At 37.7% G+C, this 17,462-nt stretch overlaps 2 protein-coding genes across 2 annotated transcripts in view; one reads left to right on the forward strand and one right to left on the reverse strand.

Annotated features, from left to right (window-relative positions):
• The window catches only part of RAB5A (RAB5A, member RAS oncogene family), a 35,568-nt gene extending 30,597 nt beyond the window's left edge, over positions 1–4,971 (forward strand). The window contains exons 5-6 of the mRNA XM_080671548.1: positions 649–742; positions 3,537–4,971. Coding sequence (XP_080527674.1) covers positions 649–742; positions 3,537–3,652 — 210 coding nt within the window. The 3' untranslated portion in view covers positions 3,653–4,971. The remainder of the gene's footprint in view (positions 1–648; positions 743–3,536) is intronic.
• A 62-nt stretch (positions 4,972–5,033) lies between these two features.
• Positions 5,034–17,007, reverse strand: PP2D1 (protein phosphatase 2C like domain containing 1; the record flags this gene model as incomplete). The annotated part of the gene is made up of 2 exons (XM_080675535.1): positions 5,034–5,973; positions 15,978–17,007. The coding sequence occupies 2 exons, from the start codon at positions 17,005–17,007 to the stop codon at positions 5,168–5,170; spliced, it is 1,836 nt and encodes a 611-aa protein (XP_080531661.1). The 3' UTR covers positions 5,034–5,167.
• Between the last annotated feature and the right edge of the window lie 455 nt (positions 17,008–17,462).

Below are 17,462 nucleotides of genomic sequence, written 5' to 3' on the forward strand. Positions count from 1 at the left end.
ATCAGAGTGCCAATTAGTGGTTGAAGGCAGTATTATACATTTGGTTCCCTTTGACTTTATTGCAAATAATGAGCATAAGTAAAATTTGCCATTGAGGGGACTCTTTCCCCTTCCCCATGTGAGAGTCTACTTCTTCAATAAATTTTTACCTTTGCTACTAAAAAAAAAAATTTTGCCATTGAGATCAAAGAAAATTTTATATTTAGAATAGGATAAAATTTTCCCCCTCTAGAAAGTAGACTTATAAAGGACTTTATTTTTATTTATTAATTGTCACCTGAGGACACACATTGATTTTAAAGAGGAGGGATTGAAGGGGGAGAGAAACATCTATGTGAGAGAAAAACATCAATCAGTTGCCTTCCTGTAGGTGCACCAACAGGGATCAAACTTGAAGCCTATGTATGTTCCCTGACCGTAATCGAACCCAAAGCCTTTCAGTGTTTCCAACTGAGCCACACTGGCCAGGGCTGGAAAGCAGATTTAATGTGAAACCAGATTAATCAGTCTGGGATAGTGCAAGTTAAGGCAAAAAGAAAATTACACAATGCCCTTATCTTTGTTTTACTTTTACCTGGTAATTATTGGTTGTAGGTAATTAAGTTGGAGTAGTAATAAGGAAGCCTCTTATTTTTGTTCTATAAACAGGAAGCACAGTCCTACGCAGATGACAACAGTTTATTATTCATGGAGACATCAGCTAAAACATCAATGAATGTAAATGAAATATTCATGGCAATAGGTAAGATTAACTTTTTTTCAAACTATAAATATAGACAAAACAAATTATACTGGAATGTTTTTAGTTTGACTCATTTATTTTTTATTTAAAAATATTCTGATTTTTAAAATATTTTATGCTTTTTATTGGTTTTTAGAGAGAGAGGAAGGGAGTGAAAAAACAAACATCAAAACATCTATGTGAGAGTATAACACCTGTCAGCTGCCTCCTGCATGCTCCCTGCCAGAGATCAAGTCTGCAACCTGGGCATGTGCCCTGGCCAGGAATCAAACTGGCATCCTTTTTGCTACACGGGATGACCACTGCCCAACCAGCTGAGCCAGGGCTAGTTTGACTCTTCTTTTTTAAAAAATTCTTTGATTTTCTTTTTTTAATTCTATAATTATGTTAGATCCTTTTGACCAAACATTCCTTACTTTGTTAGTAATATTGTCAAATTTGAGAGATTGTTACCTATCAGGTTGTAATACTTAAAGCGTAGTTTCTTCTGAAACTATGGAAGCCTGAACTTTAAGGTGATAGATTTTCTAAAGATTTCACTGAGGATAAAGTGTGTGTTTTTCTATTAGTTATACTTTTTATATAAAATGTAATAAACTTAGAGCCACATTTTTTTTAACACAAATATTGTAATCAAGTTCCAAAGCATGAAGCACAGAGAGAAAGGAAAAACAATCTATCCTTTACGTGACCTCAATGATCATTCAGTCCTATGCAGCACTCTTACCTTTCCTTTAAGGTACTTTTAATTGATGATGATTGCTAGTCCACCGTTGTTGGAGTAATGAAGTTGGAATAGTAATAAGGTAGTTTCTTTCTGTCTATAACAAAAATGAAGTATTTCTGTTGACTCTAACCTTCCATTAGTTTTAAGGTGCAGATTCTATGGGAAGGGTCTACTTAGGTGGCTCTCACAATTTTCTGCCTTCACTCTATTCATGTGCCAACACTCTTCTTGTCACATAACATCTTTTACTAAATAGCATTGATCATTAACAGGGTGTCCGCATTCCTATCCCCAAATAAGAAATACTCTTTTATATTGAAGTCATACAATTAACCATTTAAGAGCTTTAAAAAAACTCAGTAAAAGTTGCAAGTACTATCATAATAACTGGAACTAAGTGAAAGAGTTTAATGGTGGCTCATTTAGGGGAAAACTGCTGTGTAAAATATTTTCCTGAGAAACTCAGGCTCGTATTTATTAGGGAAGTGCTAGCACAGTTGTGAAGGATTGTGTGGCAATATGCTCTTTTTATAAATGGAATGGATGACACCCTGAACCACATCTGAAAAGTTAAAAGGAAACAAAATAATAGGTCCTCAAATCAGGCTGAACTTTAAAGCTTTCTGTTGGTATTAAGACTACCAGAGGAGCTTTATTTAATTTTTATTTTTTATTTAGATTTTGAAGTACAGCATGTTTAACTTTTGTGCAAACTTAGCCAAAGCTAAGATTAAGTTAGAGTCTTACCATAGTAGTCCATCCCCAAGGTTGGTAGAGACCAGTGTGTCTAGCTACCCTTACAATCTGTACTCTTAGAGATGTTTATTATTTAATGAATCCAGCACATCAAGGATCTTCAGAATCCAAGCAGCTGATGTCTAATCAGTAGGAGCAGTGCTACAGAGAACAGCATTGTATCGAGCTTAGCAGAGCTAAAGCCATAACTGCTGGTTCAGGGGCTTTGTTCAAATGAGGCAAGCCATGCTCATCTGTCTCAAAATTGAGAAATGGTTTTTGAGAGAGCCACACTTGCATTAAGTAGAGTGACTCATGAATCAGATTAGTATTCTTACTCAGTTACAAGAGAGGAAAATGGTAGATATTTGAAGGGTGAAGTCCATGTAAGCTAGGAAGAAAAGAGGAGATGTGATCTGTTATAATTTGGTAATAATTAGATTGCACAGCAGATAACAAGTTCTGCTGGGGTGATGGTAGTGGTACTTGTTTATATCCCAACTTGTTCCAAAATGTCCTTGTGGCAGTCTAGAGAACATTGATAGAAGCTGAGCTTCTTTATAAACATTACTAGAGGCCCGGTGCACGGATTTGTGCACTGGTGGGGTCCCTTGGTGTGGCCTACAGGAGGATCTGCCGAAATCGCCATGTAGTAGTGTGCGAAGCAGCAGGTGGCTGGGGAGGGGCCAGTGCCACGCGGCTCCTGCTCATCCCAGCCCCGCTGCGCCTACCACCACCGCAGCTTGGTAGGCTCACTGCCGCTCCGCAGCTGTGCTCGCCCACCGTGAGCCTGAGCCTGGCATCTGGCGCCCGTCGGTCAACTGAGTGGCACTCCTGCTGTGGGAGCGCACTGACCACCAGGGGGCAGCTCCTGCGTTGTGCATCTAACCCCTGGTAGTCAGTGTGCATCATAGCGACTAGTCGACTGGTCGCCTAGGCTTTTATATATATAGATTGACTGGCTGTCAATTTTAACATAGATTTTCTTTAAATAATAGAGGTGTTAATGATTATGAAATAAAGTACACCTTTCCTGGGATTGTTAAGTGAATCTACATAAAGAATTTCATATAGCTTTAGTGTTAAATTTTAATTGTGTGTCGGCAACTGGTCCCCATTTTATCCTTCCATCAACTCACTAAACTCTCTCAGGACAGAGTGACCAATGTTTTAATATTTAGTAGATAGTCAATAAACATTTGAAAAGAATGGACATATGGTTATGTGATACTTTGGGGTAACCTAATTAGAAAGGAAGATTATCAATAAGCAGATGAACATGTTCTAGTATGAATATTCTAATTGTGTTTATTTTAATACTTTATTTCTCAGCTAAAAAGTTGCCAAAGAATGAACCACAGAATCCAGGAGCAAATTCTGCTAGGGGAAGAGGAGTAGACCTTACTGAACCCACACAGCCAACCAGGAGTCAGTGTTGTAGTAACTAAGCCTCCAGTTTGAACTAGCTGGAATAGTCTTCTGCTTCCTAAATGTAATAACCATGGAATTGGAGCATTTAACCAGCTCAGTATGACTTCCAAAAAGAAGAGACTTATGATAGAGTCGAGTTTCTAATACAGAATTATTTTAAGTGTTTTGAACTTAATTTTTAATGACATGCATGTGACCCTCTGACTAATGTTTCAGCAGTAGAAGGGGGAAATGAGAGCTGTGTATACTTGTTTCCTTGGAAGGTTAGGGGGAATCATTTCTCATCACCAGGGATATAGGCAAATGACTATCTGAACCCACAGTTAACCAGCCAGTTATAAGAAAGATTTCGAACTTAATTTGAGCCTTTCAGAAACACTCTTTTTTTTAGAAGAAGGTTCTAAAGATATTTATGCTTAGCTATAGTATTTAGGCAACCAGTAATTTCTCTTAGTATCCATATTTAAAGTGTACATTCCACATTTAAAAAAATTAGCCACAAGAAAACAGTCCCACATATTGGGGAGAGGGGGGTGGAGCAGGGAGGAATGAACATTAGTGGCATCTAATTGTAGCCAGTCCTCTTATTTTGTAAAATGGGGTAAAAAAAAATAAAAAAATCAAAAGTAACCCCATCTTGTTTTAGGAATATGAAAACTGATAGAATGCATTGTAATGGGTAGTATTCCCTTCAAAGGTGAGCTCTTCAACAAAAGTGAAACAAACCAGGTGTCTGTGATTTCTGTTTAATCACTGCAGGCCATTTTATCGGTTTTGTTTAGGGGTATGGAGGGGGCTTTTGTTCCCTTTGGACATAATATAGTCAATGCACTAACAATTATGTACATTCAAACTTGATTATTTTAAATTCGATCTTCAGCTGTACTGTAAATAGGGTACTGCATTGTAGTCTCCATATGTTCATTACTTTTCTGTAATATTTAAGAGTTGCTTAAAAGTATACAAAATGTACAGTTACTAAAACAGCTAATTTTTCCTTCTTGCCCCCTTCCAAAGGAAGGGGCTTCAGAACCGTAATAAACAATGTACCAGTAATTTGTAGCTTAAGTATTGCGATATGTTAGTAATAATCTTGCAGCCTTATTTTCCAAAGTTTGTTTATTTTGATCAATTCAGTATATTGCACTAATTGTTTTAGGTATTTTCATTATATGAAATCTACCATGTGTCAGAGATGATTTAATCTATTTAAGTGTTGAACTGCTAGCAGAACTTGTACATTTACAGTAATTCAAAATTAGTAAGGAAAACAGTTCACCAGTGTTTAGTTTTATATTGAGGTGCTCAGGTTGGAATAAAGTGGTATAAAAAGCAAGTACTGGTTTTTCTCTTTTTTTTTTTTTTCCAATGGAGCAGTGAACATATATATTATGTAACTCAGAAATCTGCCTTTATATTTTCTTTACATTCTTAAAAATTATTTGTGTGGTATTGATGTATTATCCTAATATCTGGTTCATTGAAGAGTTGTCTTTATATTTTTGTATTCTGGATAATCAGAACTTTATCTTTCATTTCAGAAACTGATATTCACTTCCATTGAGAAGTATTACCATAACTGTAATGTTGTCTCTGGACCCAGCCACTAAAGCAGCACTTACAAGTCCATGGCTGATATACTCAGCTGCAGCTTCATAGAAATTCTTGGTGTATATTTTTTGTTTTTCACTTGAATCTTTTGGCACACCATCTACATGGGTTGGCCTGTCAGTTGCTTTCTCACTGCAAGTATCACAATTAGTCATTTCTGGTGGAAATGTTTGTGTATTTTTAGGACCACGAGTGAAATACTTAGAATATTTTACATCAGACAGATTTTCTTTTAAATTTGTACTTGACATCCATTCTTCAGATTTACGCTGAAACAATGTGTGGGTATTACTTTCTGATTCAGTAGCGTTTGTTTCATAGATTGGGAAAAACAGAGGATCTTTGGATGATGATCTTTTTTGGATTTTAAAAAAGTGTATTTCTTTATACATTTGAAACATTGTTATTGTCAATGCAGTGACTTCCTTTTTATCCAGAACTTCCCAGAGTCCATTAGTGGCTAAGATAAGGAATTGACATAAGTCATCTATAGGGACAGATGTAGTTTGAGGTACTGGAATAATGAACTTTTTCAGTTTGGGATTTCCATGAAATCCAAGTCCTCTTGTGGTTTTTATTTGCCCTTCTACAAGTCCATATGGTTCATTTGAACTAATTCTTGCTCCATTCTGAAGAAGTCTTCTTTTTTCCTTTTTGTCTCTTACAGTGTGTTCTTTGGTTAGGCAAAAGCCTTTCCCATTTCTGCATAAGACTGCTTGTACATTACCTAAAAGATTATTAGAAAAAGTTGATCCTAGAGATTTAATAACCAATTGTATCAGAGTATGCTGTTAACTTTAATAATTATGTGTTTCAATGCATAAACAAAGTAAGCCATTTTTAAAATATTTTAAAATATGTAATATTGGTATCATTGGATGATTTACAGTCAGTAAAACTGAGAGGCCAGTTTATTCCTATTTTTCAAGCAAGTTAGTGTTTAAAATTCTGCATTTAGTATTTAAAAAACTAAAATTACACTCTGAAAAATCAAATGTTTTATGAAACCACTTCCAAATGTTACATACTTTGTAGAGTCAAAAGTTGAGCTTTTTTATAACCAATATATATTCCATAGAGCAGACATTTTTAAACGTTTAAATAAATGCCTTTGGTTTAAAAACAAAAATTTTGATTTTTTTTAAAAAGTGGAATTTGATGATGATGTAATTGGTAATGTTAAAAACTAAAATACAGGTAGGTGGTATGGGTGATGAAAAAAATTAGATTATGACTGTTCCTGTCAGTCTTGTTAGGTTCCTGATGTGTGTGGCTTAAAATAAATTAAGTCACAGCCTTGTGAAGAAAAAAAATAATATGTGTTATTAATGCATTAAATGGATAATAGCCAACATGAAATTAAACCCTTTCATTGTAAACTGAAATCCTAAAAGTTGGTTATAGTTTGTTCATCATTCAGATGAACCTGTTATGTGTGCTTCATTGAAATCTTAAGAAAATAAACAGTGCTCTAAACAGATTGAGGGGCGGCTGTATTACCAATACTTTCTTTGATTTATTAAAAAATTTGCCCTAACTGGTTTGGCTCCGTGGATAGAGCATCGGCCTGCGGACTGAAAGGTCCCAGGTTCGATTCCGGTCAAGGGCATGTACCTTGGTGGCGGGCACATCCTCAGTGGGAGGTGTGCAGGAGGCGGCTGATGGATGTTTCTCTCTCATCGATGTTTCTAGCTCTCTATCCCTCTCCCTTCCTCTCTGTAAAAAATGAATAAAATATATTTTTAAAATAAAATGTTAGGAAAATAGATTTTCCCAAGTTCTTAGGGGCATAATTGTATATTCAAGCATAGGCAGTTTTTCTTTATGGAATTCATACAAGTATTTAAATTATTCTGATAAGGGGGGATTAATGAAGTTTTGAGAATGAAAATTCCTGGAATAATGAAAATTTACAATAGGATATTCTGGTTTCATACATGATGCTGAAATCAGAATTTTGCTGCAGGGGTTCAAGTGTAATTCCACTTTTTTTTTTTTTTTTTTTTTTTAATTCTCACCTGAGGATATGTTTTTAACTAATTTTAGAGGAAAGGGGAGAGAGAGAAACTGATTGGTTGCCTCCGGTAAGCACCCTGACCGGGGATCGAACCTGCATCCTGGGTATGTGCCCTGACTGGGAATCAAACCCGTGACCTTTTGGTGTATGGGACAGCTCTCCAACCAGCTGAGCCACACTGGCCAGGAAATCCCCCGATTTTTTTTTTTTAAGTAAATGAATTTAAGTTTCAAGAGGCTGAGGTCCACATCTAGTATGATTGAACAGAGTATAAATTAGTGAAGAATTAGTATCTCGCCGAAACCGGTTTGGCTCAGTGGATAGAGCGTCAGCCTGCGGACTGAAGGGTCCCAGGTTCGATTCCGGTCAAGGGCATGTACCTTGGTTGCGGGCACATCCCCTGTGGGAGGTGTGCAGGAGGCAGCTGATCGATGTTTCTAGCTTTCTATCCCTCTCCCTTCCTCTCTGTAAAGTATCAATAAAATATATTTAAAAAAAAAATTAGTATCTGGCATAGAGTGAGCTTATTGGCTCGTTTACATAATGGGAATTGTTAAAATATCTTGAGTTAATGGGACCAAAAGATGAAGATGTATGTGGAAGATGTTTTAGAAACCTAAGAATTGTATAAATGATAATAGTATGACCTCTTATATTTTGTAGTAGGGTTTAATATTTTAAATTAACATGTCTTTGCTGCTGATTATTCTACTTAGATGTGCAGGGTTAATCATTTTATTTCCTGGACCTTAGGTTGCATATGCTGTCAGCTGCAAGTGGGGTTGTTGAAAGCAGTTGACTGTTAAAGCTAAAAGAATAGAATAATGAACAAAAAGACCCAAGGAAGATGGAAAATGAGGAAGATTTTAAAATAGCGCTGTATGTCCATGTATCTGCAAAACTGAAGGAAGAGAAAAGCCAGTCATGACAGTATAAAAGGGGGAACAGATTGGCTTTCAAGAAAAGGCCCTGTAACATTGGAGGATATGAGAATTAGCAGTGGATATAATGAAGACTTACACAAAAATTTTAATGAACCTGATTATACATAAGAGTTCAAATTCTTAGACATAAAGATAATTTTTTAGTAGCTGGAGAGATCGTGCCATTCAGAAAATGTTATCAGAACAAAAATGGAACAGGATTACTGGGAGAGCATCATGTTTAGGGGGATTAATCATCCAGGGATTAAGAAGAACTGCTTTGAGATGTTACTTAAGCCGTTTTAAGATACCTTGTATAGTCAGGCAAAGTATTCCATATATAGAGGCCTGTGATGTAACTGCCTCCTGCAATTGCTGGGTTATCTTCAACTTGTGAAAAGGAAAAGTATTTCTGTAAACTTCAGAGTGACCTTGGAATTCCAAAAGGAATTCTAGATCTGAATGGTCAAGATGAAGATTTTTTTTTTCAGATAAAGCCAGCAATGCTACTTACTGTTGAAGATAACAGGGAAGTTTTAAGAAAGAACTGGGGAAAAGAGGAAGAAAACGTATGTAGGGGTAAGAAAAGGAAACATACCTAGGATGCCTGAGTGCCCTGGGATAAAAAGATGGCTTTTTTAGAAGGAACAGCGTGGGAAGGTGGAAAGACTTGGGAGCCTGATACACTTAAACTTGAGTCCCACTTTGTGTGACCTTCATTAAGTCACTTTATTTACCTAACAGTTTTCCACCTGCACTGTTTTTTGGTTTTTGGGGTTTTTTTTAATATATTTTATTGATTTTTTACAGAGAGGAAGGGAGATGGATAGAGAATTAGAAATATTGATGAGAAACATCGATCAGCTGCCTCCTGCACACTCCCCACTGGGGATGTGCTCGCAACCAAGGTACATGCCCTTGACCGGAATTAAACCTGGGACCTTTCAGTCCGCAGGCCGACGCTCTATCCACTGAGCCAAACCGGTTAGGGCTGCACTGTTTTTTTGTCAATGCTATTGTGAGGATTTAAAAGGTCCCAGGGAGGAAAGGAGAGGGAGAAACATCAATGATGAAAAAGAATCATTGATTGGCTGCCTCCTGCATGCACCCTACTGGGGAAGGAGCCTACAACCCAGGCATGTGCCCTTGACAGGAATCAAACCTGGGACCCTTCAGTCCACAGGCTGACGCTCTATCCACTGAACCAAACCAGCTAGGATAAGAAGGTACTAGGCTTAAGGGAGTAGGGAGCAGTAATGGGAAATGAAGAAATAGTCATTGGGGAAAGAAAAAGCAATTGAAAAGTAGCATAAGCTAAGGAAATTGAAACACCCATGAAGTTCACCTTTGAAGCATAACAGAAGTGCATGTAAATGATGTTAGGGAAACAACCTATGTCTAGTTTTAAGGACTCAATTTTGGCCAAAGAGGCTGAATTTATATGCATAGACATCATTTATATGATGTGGAGCTACTTTTCACTGGGTATTCGAAAGATTCCTTGCTCCATTATGTAAAATGTATGTGCATGAAACTCATGTTCACCATTGTACAGCTGGAGCCAGACCATATTTTACATATCAGTCAACTATCTGTCAAATATTTGTTCAATGTGTTCTCAGAATCAGGTTTGTATGTATGTGACCACCACCAAGTTGGTCTTAAATCCAAAGAACAGTATCCTTATAAGAGACCAGAATAGTAAAAAGCCATGAGAAGATGGAAGCAAAGATTGGAGTTTTGCAGCCACGGACCAAACAGTGCCTTGTAGCCACTAGAAGCTGAAAGAGCACGCATTTTCCCTGAGAGGCTTCAGAGGAGGTGTGGCCTTGCCAACACCACCTTAATTTTAGGTTTCTGTGAGAGAATGGATTTTTGATGTTTTAAGCCGCCACGATTGTAATAGGAAACTAGAACACCGGCATGCAAGCAAATAAGCAGAAAAAAACTACCCACAACAAAATGAAAAAAAAAAAAAAAATCAAAACTAAGAACTGACACAGATGTTGGGATTAGTAGGCAAGAACATTAAAAGTTATAACCATACCATATGTTTAAAAAGTATAGACATGGAAGATAATTTTTAAAATGCAAACTTGTAAATATGAAAAATAAAATGTTAGCCCTGGCCAGTTTGGCTCGGTTGGAGTGTCATCCTGTACCCTGAAAGGTGGCGAGTTCAATTCCTAGTCAGGGCACGTTCCCAAATTGTGGGTTCAATCTCCAGTTTGAGAGAGGCAGCTAATTGATGTTTCTCTCATTGATGTTTATCTTCCTCTTTACAATCAATAAAAACATATTGGTGAAGATTAAATAAAAATACCATGTTAAAAATGAAAAATACACCCTAGTCAGTTTGGCTCAGTGGATAGAGCTTGGGCCTGAGGACCAAAGAGTCCTGGGTTCGATTCTGCTCAAGGGCACATACCTCGGTTGCAGGCTCCTGGGCCGGACCCTGGTCAGAGCATGTGCAGAAGGCAACCAAGGGCACATGCTGAGGTTGCAGGCTCGATTCCCCAGTGGGGGGGTGTGCAGAAGGCAGCTGATCAATGATTCTCATTGATGTTTCTATCCCTCTCCCTCTCTGAAATCAATAAAAAAATATTTTTTAAAAAAATACAATGGATGTGATTAATGGCAAATTGATGTTGCAGAAGAAAAAAATGATTTTGAAGACTGTAATAAAAAAGTCTAAAGAGCATTTTGGAGGTTTTGGGCAATTCCAATTGGCTTAAAGTACATAATTGAAATTCCTTAAGGATAGAAAACTGAGGAGAAAAATTGAGGTACATCACAATTTTGCTTAAAACCAATGATAAAACCTTTAAACCATCAGGCAGGGAAGGGAAGGACATATTAGAGAGGAATAGTGATAATAGAAGATTTCTCATTATAAACAATGCAAGCCATAAAGACCCAGCGATTTCACTCCTGGGAATATATCCAAAGAAACCTGAAACCAAAAAGAATATATGCACCCTATGTTCACTGCAGCGTTATTTACAATAGCCAAGATTTTGAAACAGACCCAAGTGCCCATCAGTAGATGAGTGGATAAAAAAACTGGTACATTTACACAATGAAATACTATCACCCATAAAGAAGAAGGAAAGCTTATCTTTTATGGATGAGGGACCTGGAGAGTATTATGCTAAGTGAAATAACCCAGTCAGATAAAGACAAGTACCATGTGATTTCACTTATATGGGGAATATAATGAACATAATAAACCAGCAAAATACTAGTATAGCTGTCAGAGAGGAGGTGGGTTGGGAGTCTGGGTGAAAAAGGTGAAGGCATTAAGTAAAAAGAAAGGAGACTTAGACACAGAAAAAATAAAATACCTTCACAGCAAAAAAAAAAAAAAAAAAAAAAGTTGGGGGGGGAATGTAAGCCAGAAGACAGTGAAAAAAAAAAAAATACCTGCCAATCTAGAATTCTATGCCAAATAAATATCTTCAAAAATCAAAAATGTAAATAGAGTCTTAGAATTTATCAACAGAAGACATTACAAAAATATTAAAAGTTTTTCAAGCAGGCCCAGCTGGCGTGGATCAGTAATTGAATGTCAACCTATGAACCAGGAGGTCACGGTTCGATTCCCGGTCAGGGCACATACCTGGGTTTCAGGCTTGATCCCCAGTGTGGGGCATGCAGGAGATGGCCCTTCAATGATTCTCTCTTATCATTGATGTTTCTGTCTCTCTCCCCCTCTCCTTTCCTCTCTGAAGTCAATAAAAAAAAATTTTAAAGTTTTTCAAGCAGAAGGAATCTATAAAAAGGAATAAAGAGCATCAGGAATGATAACTACATGGGTAAACACAGGGTGTCCCCAAAAAATGTATACACACTTTAACAGCTGATTCTATTACATTTTGAAAATGAAATGTATTTTAATAAACACTTTATAATTATTCAAAGTGTGTATACATTCTTGGGGACACCTACTATATCAATTTGTCTTACTGAAATCTATTTTTTAAATAATTGAATGCTTGCCCTAATCGGTTTGGCTCAGTGGATAGAGCGTAGGCCTGTGGACTGAAAGGTCCCAGGTTCAATTCCAGTCAATGTACCTTGGTTGTGGGCACATCCCCAATGGGAGGTGTGCAGGAGACAGCTGATCAATGTTTCTCTCTCATCGATGTTTCTAACTCTCTATCCCTCTCCCTCTCTGTAAAAAAACAATAAAATATATATTTTTAAAAATAAAATAATTGAATGCTTAAAAAAAAGGTGTTACATATAAAATATATTGATAAAATGACAATACTCAAATTGGTCTGCAGAATAAACACAATATCAAAATATCAGCTAGATATTTTTGAGAGATTGATAAGCTGATCTTAAAATACTTTATAATCCTATGAGGAATAAAGTAAATTTAAAAAGCACCAAGAAAAATTATAAAATGAAATATAAATGAGAAGTGATAAGAATAAAAAAAAATCAGGAATGTCAGTTGGGAAGTATCTTTTCACATCTACAAAATCAGTTATTTAATGGTTTCATCCTTGCCCTCACGTTTCATTATAAAGTGAGGTATTTTTATTTTAATTCCAGAGTTGTGATGACACTGGTATTTTACAAATTTCAAACAAGAAAAATGAATTCCCTTGCTACAATTCTAGATCTCGTTTTGTAAAATAAAAAAATGTGTTCTTAATAAATGTATGTGAACATTTATTTTTATAGCCCATTTAAATTATCTTCTGTAGCATAAGTCATGACCTCCCTTTCACAAGTTGAATGTTTTTCCTATATTTTTGTTTCTATTAAAATGAAGGATGCCTAAATAAAACAGTGTAACACAATTATATTTAAGCTTTAAAATTAGCGATATAGTAAACTAGACATTTAATGATCCTATCTACTTGACTATCTCTTAATTTCTTCTTTAATTTTACAAGAACCCTGATAGCTAATGATATTTTCTAATTAAGGTCCCAAGTCCAGGAATATGGGACAGTTCCCAGATGGGTCTGAAATCTAAAAACTCTGCCCAGTGGAGGAGGCCTACTCCGAAGCACTTTGGAATCTCAGGGTAGAGCCTGAGAAATGGCAATGACTTCAAGCAAACTGGCACTGCACTTGGTTCCTGGTGTTGCTTAATCTGGAGTTCTCCTCATTTGAGGCTCAGAACCAGAACTAGATCAGAAACAGGGTGACTTCCAGGACCTTGACATTGTAATGGAGAGCCATCCCTATCACTGAGGCCCACTCAGTCCCTGAGGCCCAGCCTCCTCAGCCTCTGGAAGCAATCCCCTCCAGAGGCAGAATTATTTCCATTCCTGTTACCTCTGAGACCTTGAATAAGTGATCTCACTTTGCCAAGCTTCCATTTTCTCATCTGGACAACTGGGTTAACAAAACTTAGATATAGGGGGTGGGAGAAAGAACAGAAGATATTTAAGGGTACAAACTTTTAATGAGTGGTAAATGAGTCCTAGAGATCTAATGCACAGTATGGGGAATAGAGAAAATAGTATTGCATTATAGTCATCAGACTTGTTGAGAGACTAGACCTTAATTATTCCAACCACTAAAAAAGAAATAGTTATGCAATGTGATACAGGTGTTAATTATTGCTACAATGGCAACCATATTACAATATATAAATGTACCACATTAACATGTTATATATCTTAAACTTGTACCAATGTTATACATCAAATATGTATATATATTTTAAGTATTTTTTATTGATTTCACAGAGGAAGGGAGAGAGAGAGAGATAGAAGCATCAATGATGAGAGAGAATCATTGATTGGCTGCCTCCTGCATGCCCCCACTGGGGATCGAGCCTGCAACCCGGGCATGTGCCCTTGACTGGAATCAAACCCAGGATCCTTCAGTCCGCAAGCCAATGCTCTATCCACTGAGCCAAACCAGCTAGGGCAAATATATATTTTTAAACTAGAGGCCTGGTGCACAAAATTCATGCAGGGGCCGGGGGGGGGGGGGGGGCGGTGTTCCTCAGCCCTGCTTGTGTCCTCTCACAGTCTGGGAGGCATCAGTCAGACATCCTTAGCGCTGCAGCGGAGGCAGGCAAGGCTCCCGCCACCGCCACTGCCACTGCGCTTGCCAGCTGTGAGCCCGGCTCAGGGCTTCTGGCTGAGCGGCACACCCCCTGTGGCAGCTCCAGCATTGAGCTTCTGCCCCCTGGTGGTTAGTGTGTGTCATAGCGACCAGTTGTTCTACCGTTCAGTAATTTGCATATTAGCCTTTTATTATATAGGATGCTGTGCATTTAGATTTTTTTGGGGGGGGGGGTTCATATGTTTTTATTGATTTCAGAGAGGGAAGGAGGGAGGGAGAGAGAAACATCAATGATAAGAGAGAATCATTGATTGGTTGTCTCCTGCACGCCCCCTACTGGGGATGGAGCCCGCAACCTGGGCGTATGCCCTTGACCAGAATCAAACCTGGGACCCTTCAGTCCGCAGGCCAACTCTCTATCCACTGAGCCAAACCACAGGGCCAAAAAATATATTTTTAAATAAAAAACCCAGTAGTTAGATATCAGGGTTTTTGTAAGGCTAAATGAGAAATTATTTAGTATTTAATAAGCAGACACTCTCAATAATAATTATATCCATGAATGGGGTGGTGGAACCCTAAACATCTCATGAAACTATGCATGTAACTCAGGTTCACTTTACTAAAATGGATTTACCCTCCCCCCTGGGCTTTTCCTTTTGGCAAGCTCCTAAACTGGAACTTTAGCACCGAATGTCAAAAGAATGGCTTCCTGAAATAAAAGTAAAAGAATACAGTAAGTATTTGAGAAAACATGCCATAAAATTGAGGCATGTGCTATTGTTTTCTCTAAGATGAAATTGATGCTACTTGGCCAGTGAGCACAAGAGTGGCCTATTGCAAATGTATTAGTTATCAGAATAACTGACCAATATACCAACTGAACAATTATACTAACAATAGTCAAAGTATTTTCCATTCTTCTGAAATAGAAGTGTGAGAAACATTTTTTGTTTCACTCAGATCTTAACAAATGTAATGTATTTGCTTTGCCTTTATTAACTGCTGTATTGTTACCCACTTAGAAAGTTTAATGTTTTGGTGACATTATTTCATATATGTGCCTCCTTGGAAAAGAATTACAATTGCACGGCCGGTGTGGCTCAGTGGTTGAGCATTGACCTATAAACCAGAAGGTCATGATTCGATTCCCAGTCAGGGCACATGCCCGTGTTGCAGGCTTGATCCATCCCCAGTGTGAGGCATGCAGGAGGCAGCCAATCAATGATTCCCTCTCATCACTGATATGTCGATCTCTCTCTCCCTCTCCCTTCCTCTGTGAAATCAATAGAAATATATTTTAAAAATGAAAAGAATTACAATGATTTGTGTGCCTGTAATCTGCATTTAAGCTGGTTATTGGTCATTTCTTAAATTGGTCAATGCAATATTTGGCATTAATAAGTCACTAAATAATTCTGGAAGCATAAGAGGTCTTGCTGCCAGGAATTTAAAAAAAAAAAAAATGGTGCCGAAACCGGTTTGGCTCAGTGGATAGAGCGTCGGCCTGCGGACTGAAAGGTCCCAGGTTCGATTCCGGTCAAGGGCATGTACCTTGATTGCGGGCACATCCCCAGTGGGAGGTGTGCAGGAGGCAGCTGATCGATGTTTCTCTCTCATCGATGTTTCTATCTCTCTATCCCTCTTCCTTCCTCTCTGTAAAAAATATCAATAAAATATATTTTAAAAAAATAAAAATAAAAATAAAAAAAAAAATGGTTAAGGTATAACCTGGCACTTCAGTGTACCTACCAGTGTGTGCAATATGTAGTTCTCCAGAAATTATTTGTGGCATCCTCTGGGAAGGGAACCTCTCTGGCCAACCATCATGGTCAGTGAGTCCCTGATTCTTCTTGGCATGGGAACTCGTGATTTTGCCTTCCAATATACACGCAACTGCAGAACAGCCACTCCATCGAACCCTGGATACTTCTTCCCTCCCAAGACGTAAAAGCCTATCCATTCTCCAAAATGCTTTGGCAAAGGCTTTGTGTATGCTCTCATGCTCACACGATGGTTCTTTTGTTTCTTTGTTTACAGAAAAGAGGTTTTCTAGAGCGATGTACTCTTCCCTAAACACTGTTTGGAAAGAATTGATTAGTTTTTGCTCTTTGGGGGTCATTTGGTAGGAAGGATCAAATCTGGAAAGCTGATGGAGAAGTAAAACTGGGAGTTCCTTGGATGTGAAGTCTGCTGCTGATGGACCATGATGCCCATCAAACAAACCGAAGAAACACACATCCAGTTTACTGCCAAAATTATTCACTACAGTGAATTTATCATTCATGTCCACTTTCCACGTAGAATTCTTGTCATTGCAAATGGCTGCTCCTTTAATTAATAGATGGCAGATTTTTTGTGAATAGATGGAACTGTTGGGAATGTTGTCCATAATCTTATAGTACGCTGGCATTTGTTTCTTCCAAAGTACTTCTAAAGCATTATTCATGCTCTCTAGGCCTTTTTCAGTAAATGTAGAAGATGACAGTAGTTTAGTAATGGTAAACTTTCTCTTACCAGCAATCGTTGAGCGTGCTGGTTTAATTCCACTCTTCCGTTCAAGACCCAGTGTGGCCAGAGCTACATGTTGCTTTTTGTGGAGGAAAAATCCAGGTAGGTCAATTTCCTTCTTGCATATGGAACAGGGAAATGTGATGATTTGATCACGGAGCTGCTGCTCTTGCTGGTTTTCAGCATAACTTAATGGTCTTTCCTCCTTCCTTCTAAGACGCTTTCTTCTCCATAAAACTAGGAAGTCCTCTTCAAAATCAAATTTTTTCATATTCCATTTCCTCGCTTTCCAAAATACTCTGCAAGCAGGATGAAAGATATTTATGTGCCAGGAATGATGCAGACCCTTATCTTTGCAATTTACTTTGGTTCCTCATTATTTTTTCTAGACCTAGAATTGAATATTGATGCATCTTTCTGTGATTTCCCCCAAAAAACACATAGGAAATACCGAATAAATTGGTGATTGACCTGTGTGTGACTGAATAAAATTAGGCAAAATCTCCACAAAGTCAGATTGACATCTAAGAACAAATACTCAGAGAAATCAGCACAATAGTTAATCCCAGGCATCTGGAGGTACATGCTTAAGACCTAGGAATTTGATTTCAGAATATGAGCATAATTACTTTTGTACTCTATTTTGTCTTGCTTAAAACACTTTTGTCCTAATTAAAGGATTTGCAAGAAAATGAATGGGCCGAAGCCGGTTTGGCTCAGTGGATA

Source organism: Plecotus auritus, assembly GCF_963455305.1.
Source record: "Plecotus auritus genome assembly, chromosome: 6".
In the NCBI taxonomy this organism is placed as follows: Eukaryota; Metazoa; Chordata; class Mammalia; order Chiroptera; family Vespertilionidae; genus Plecotus; species Plecotus auritus.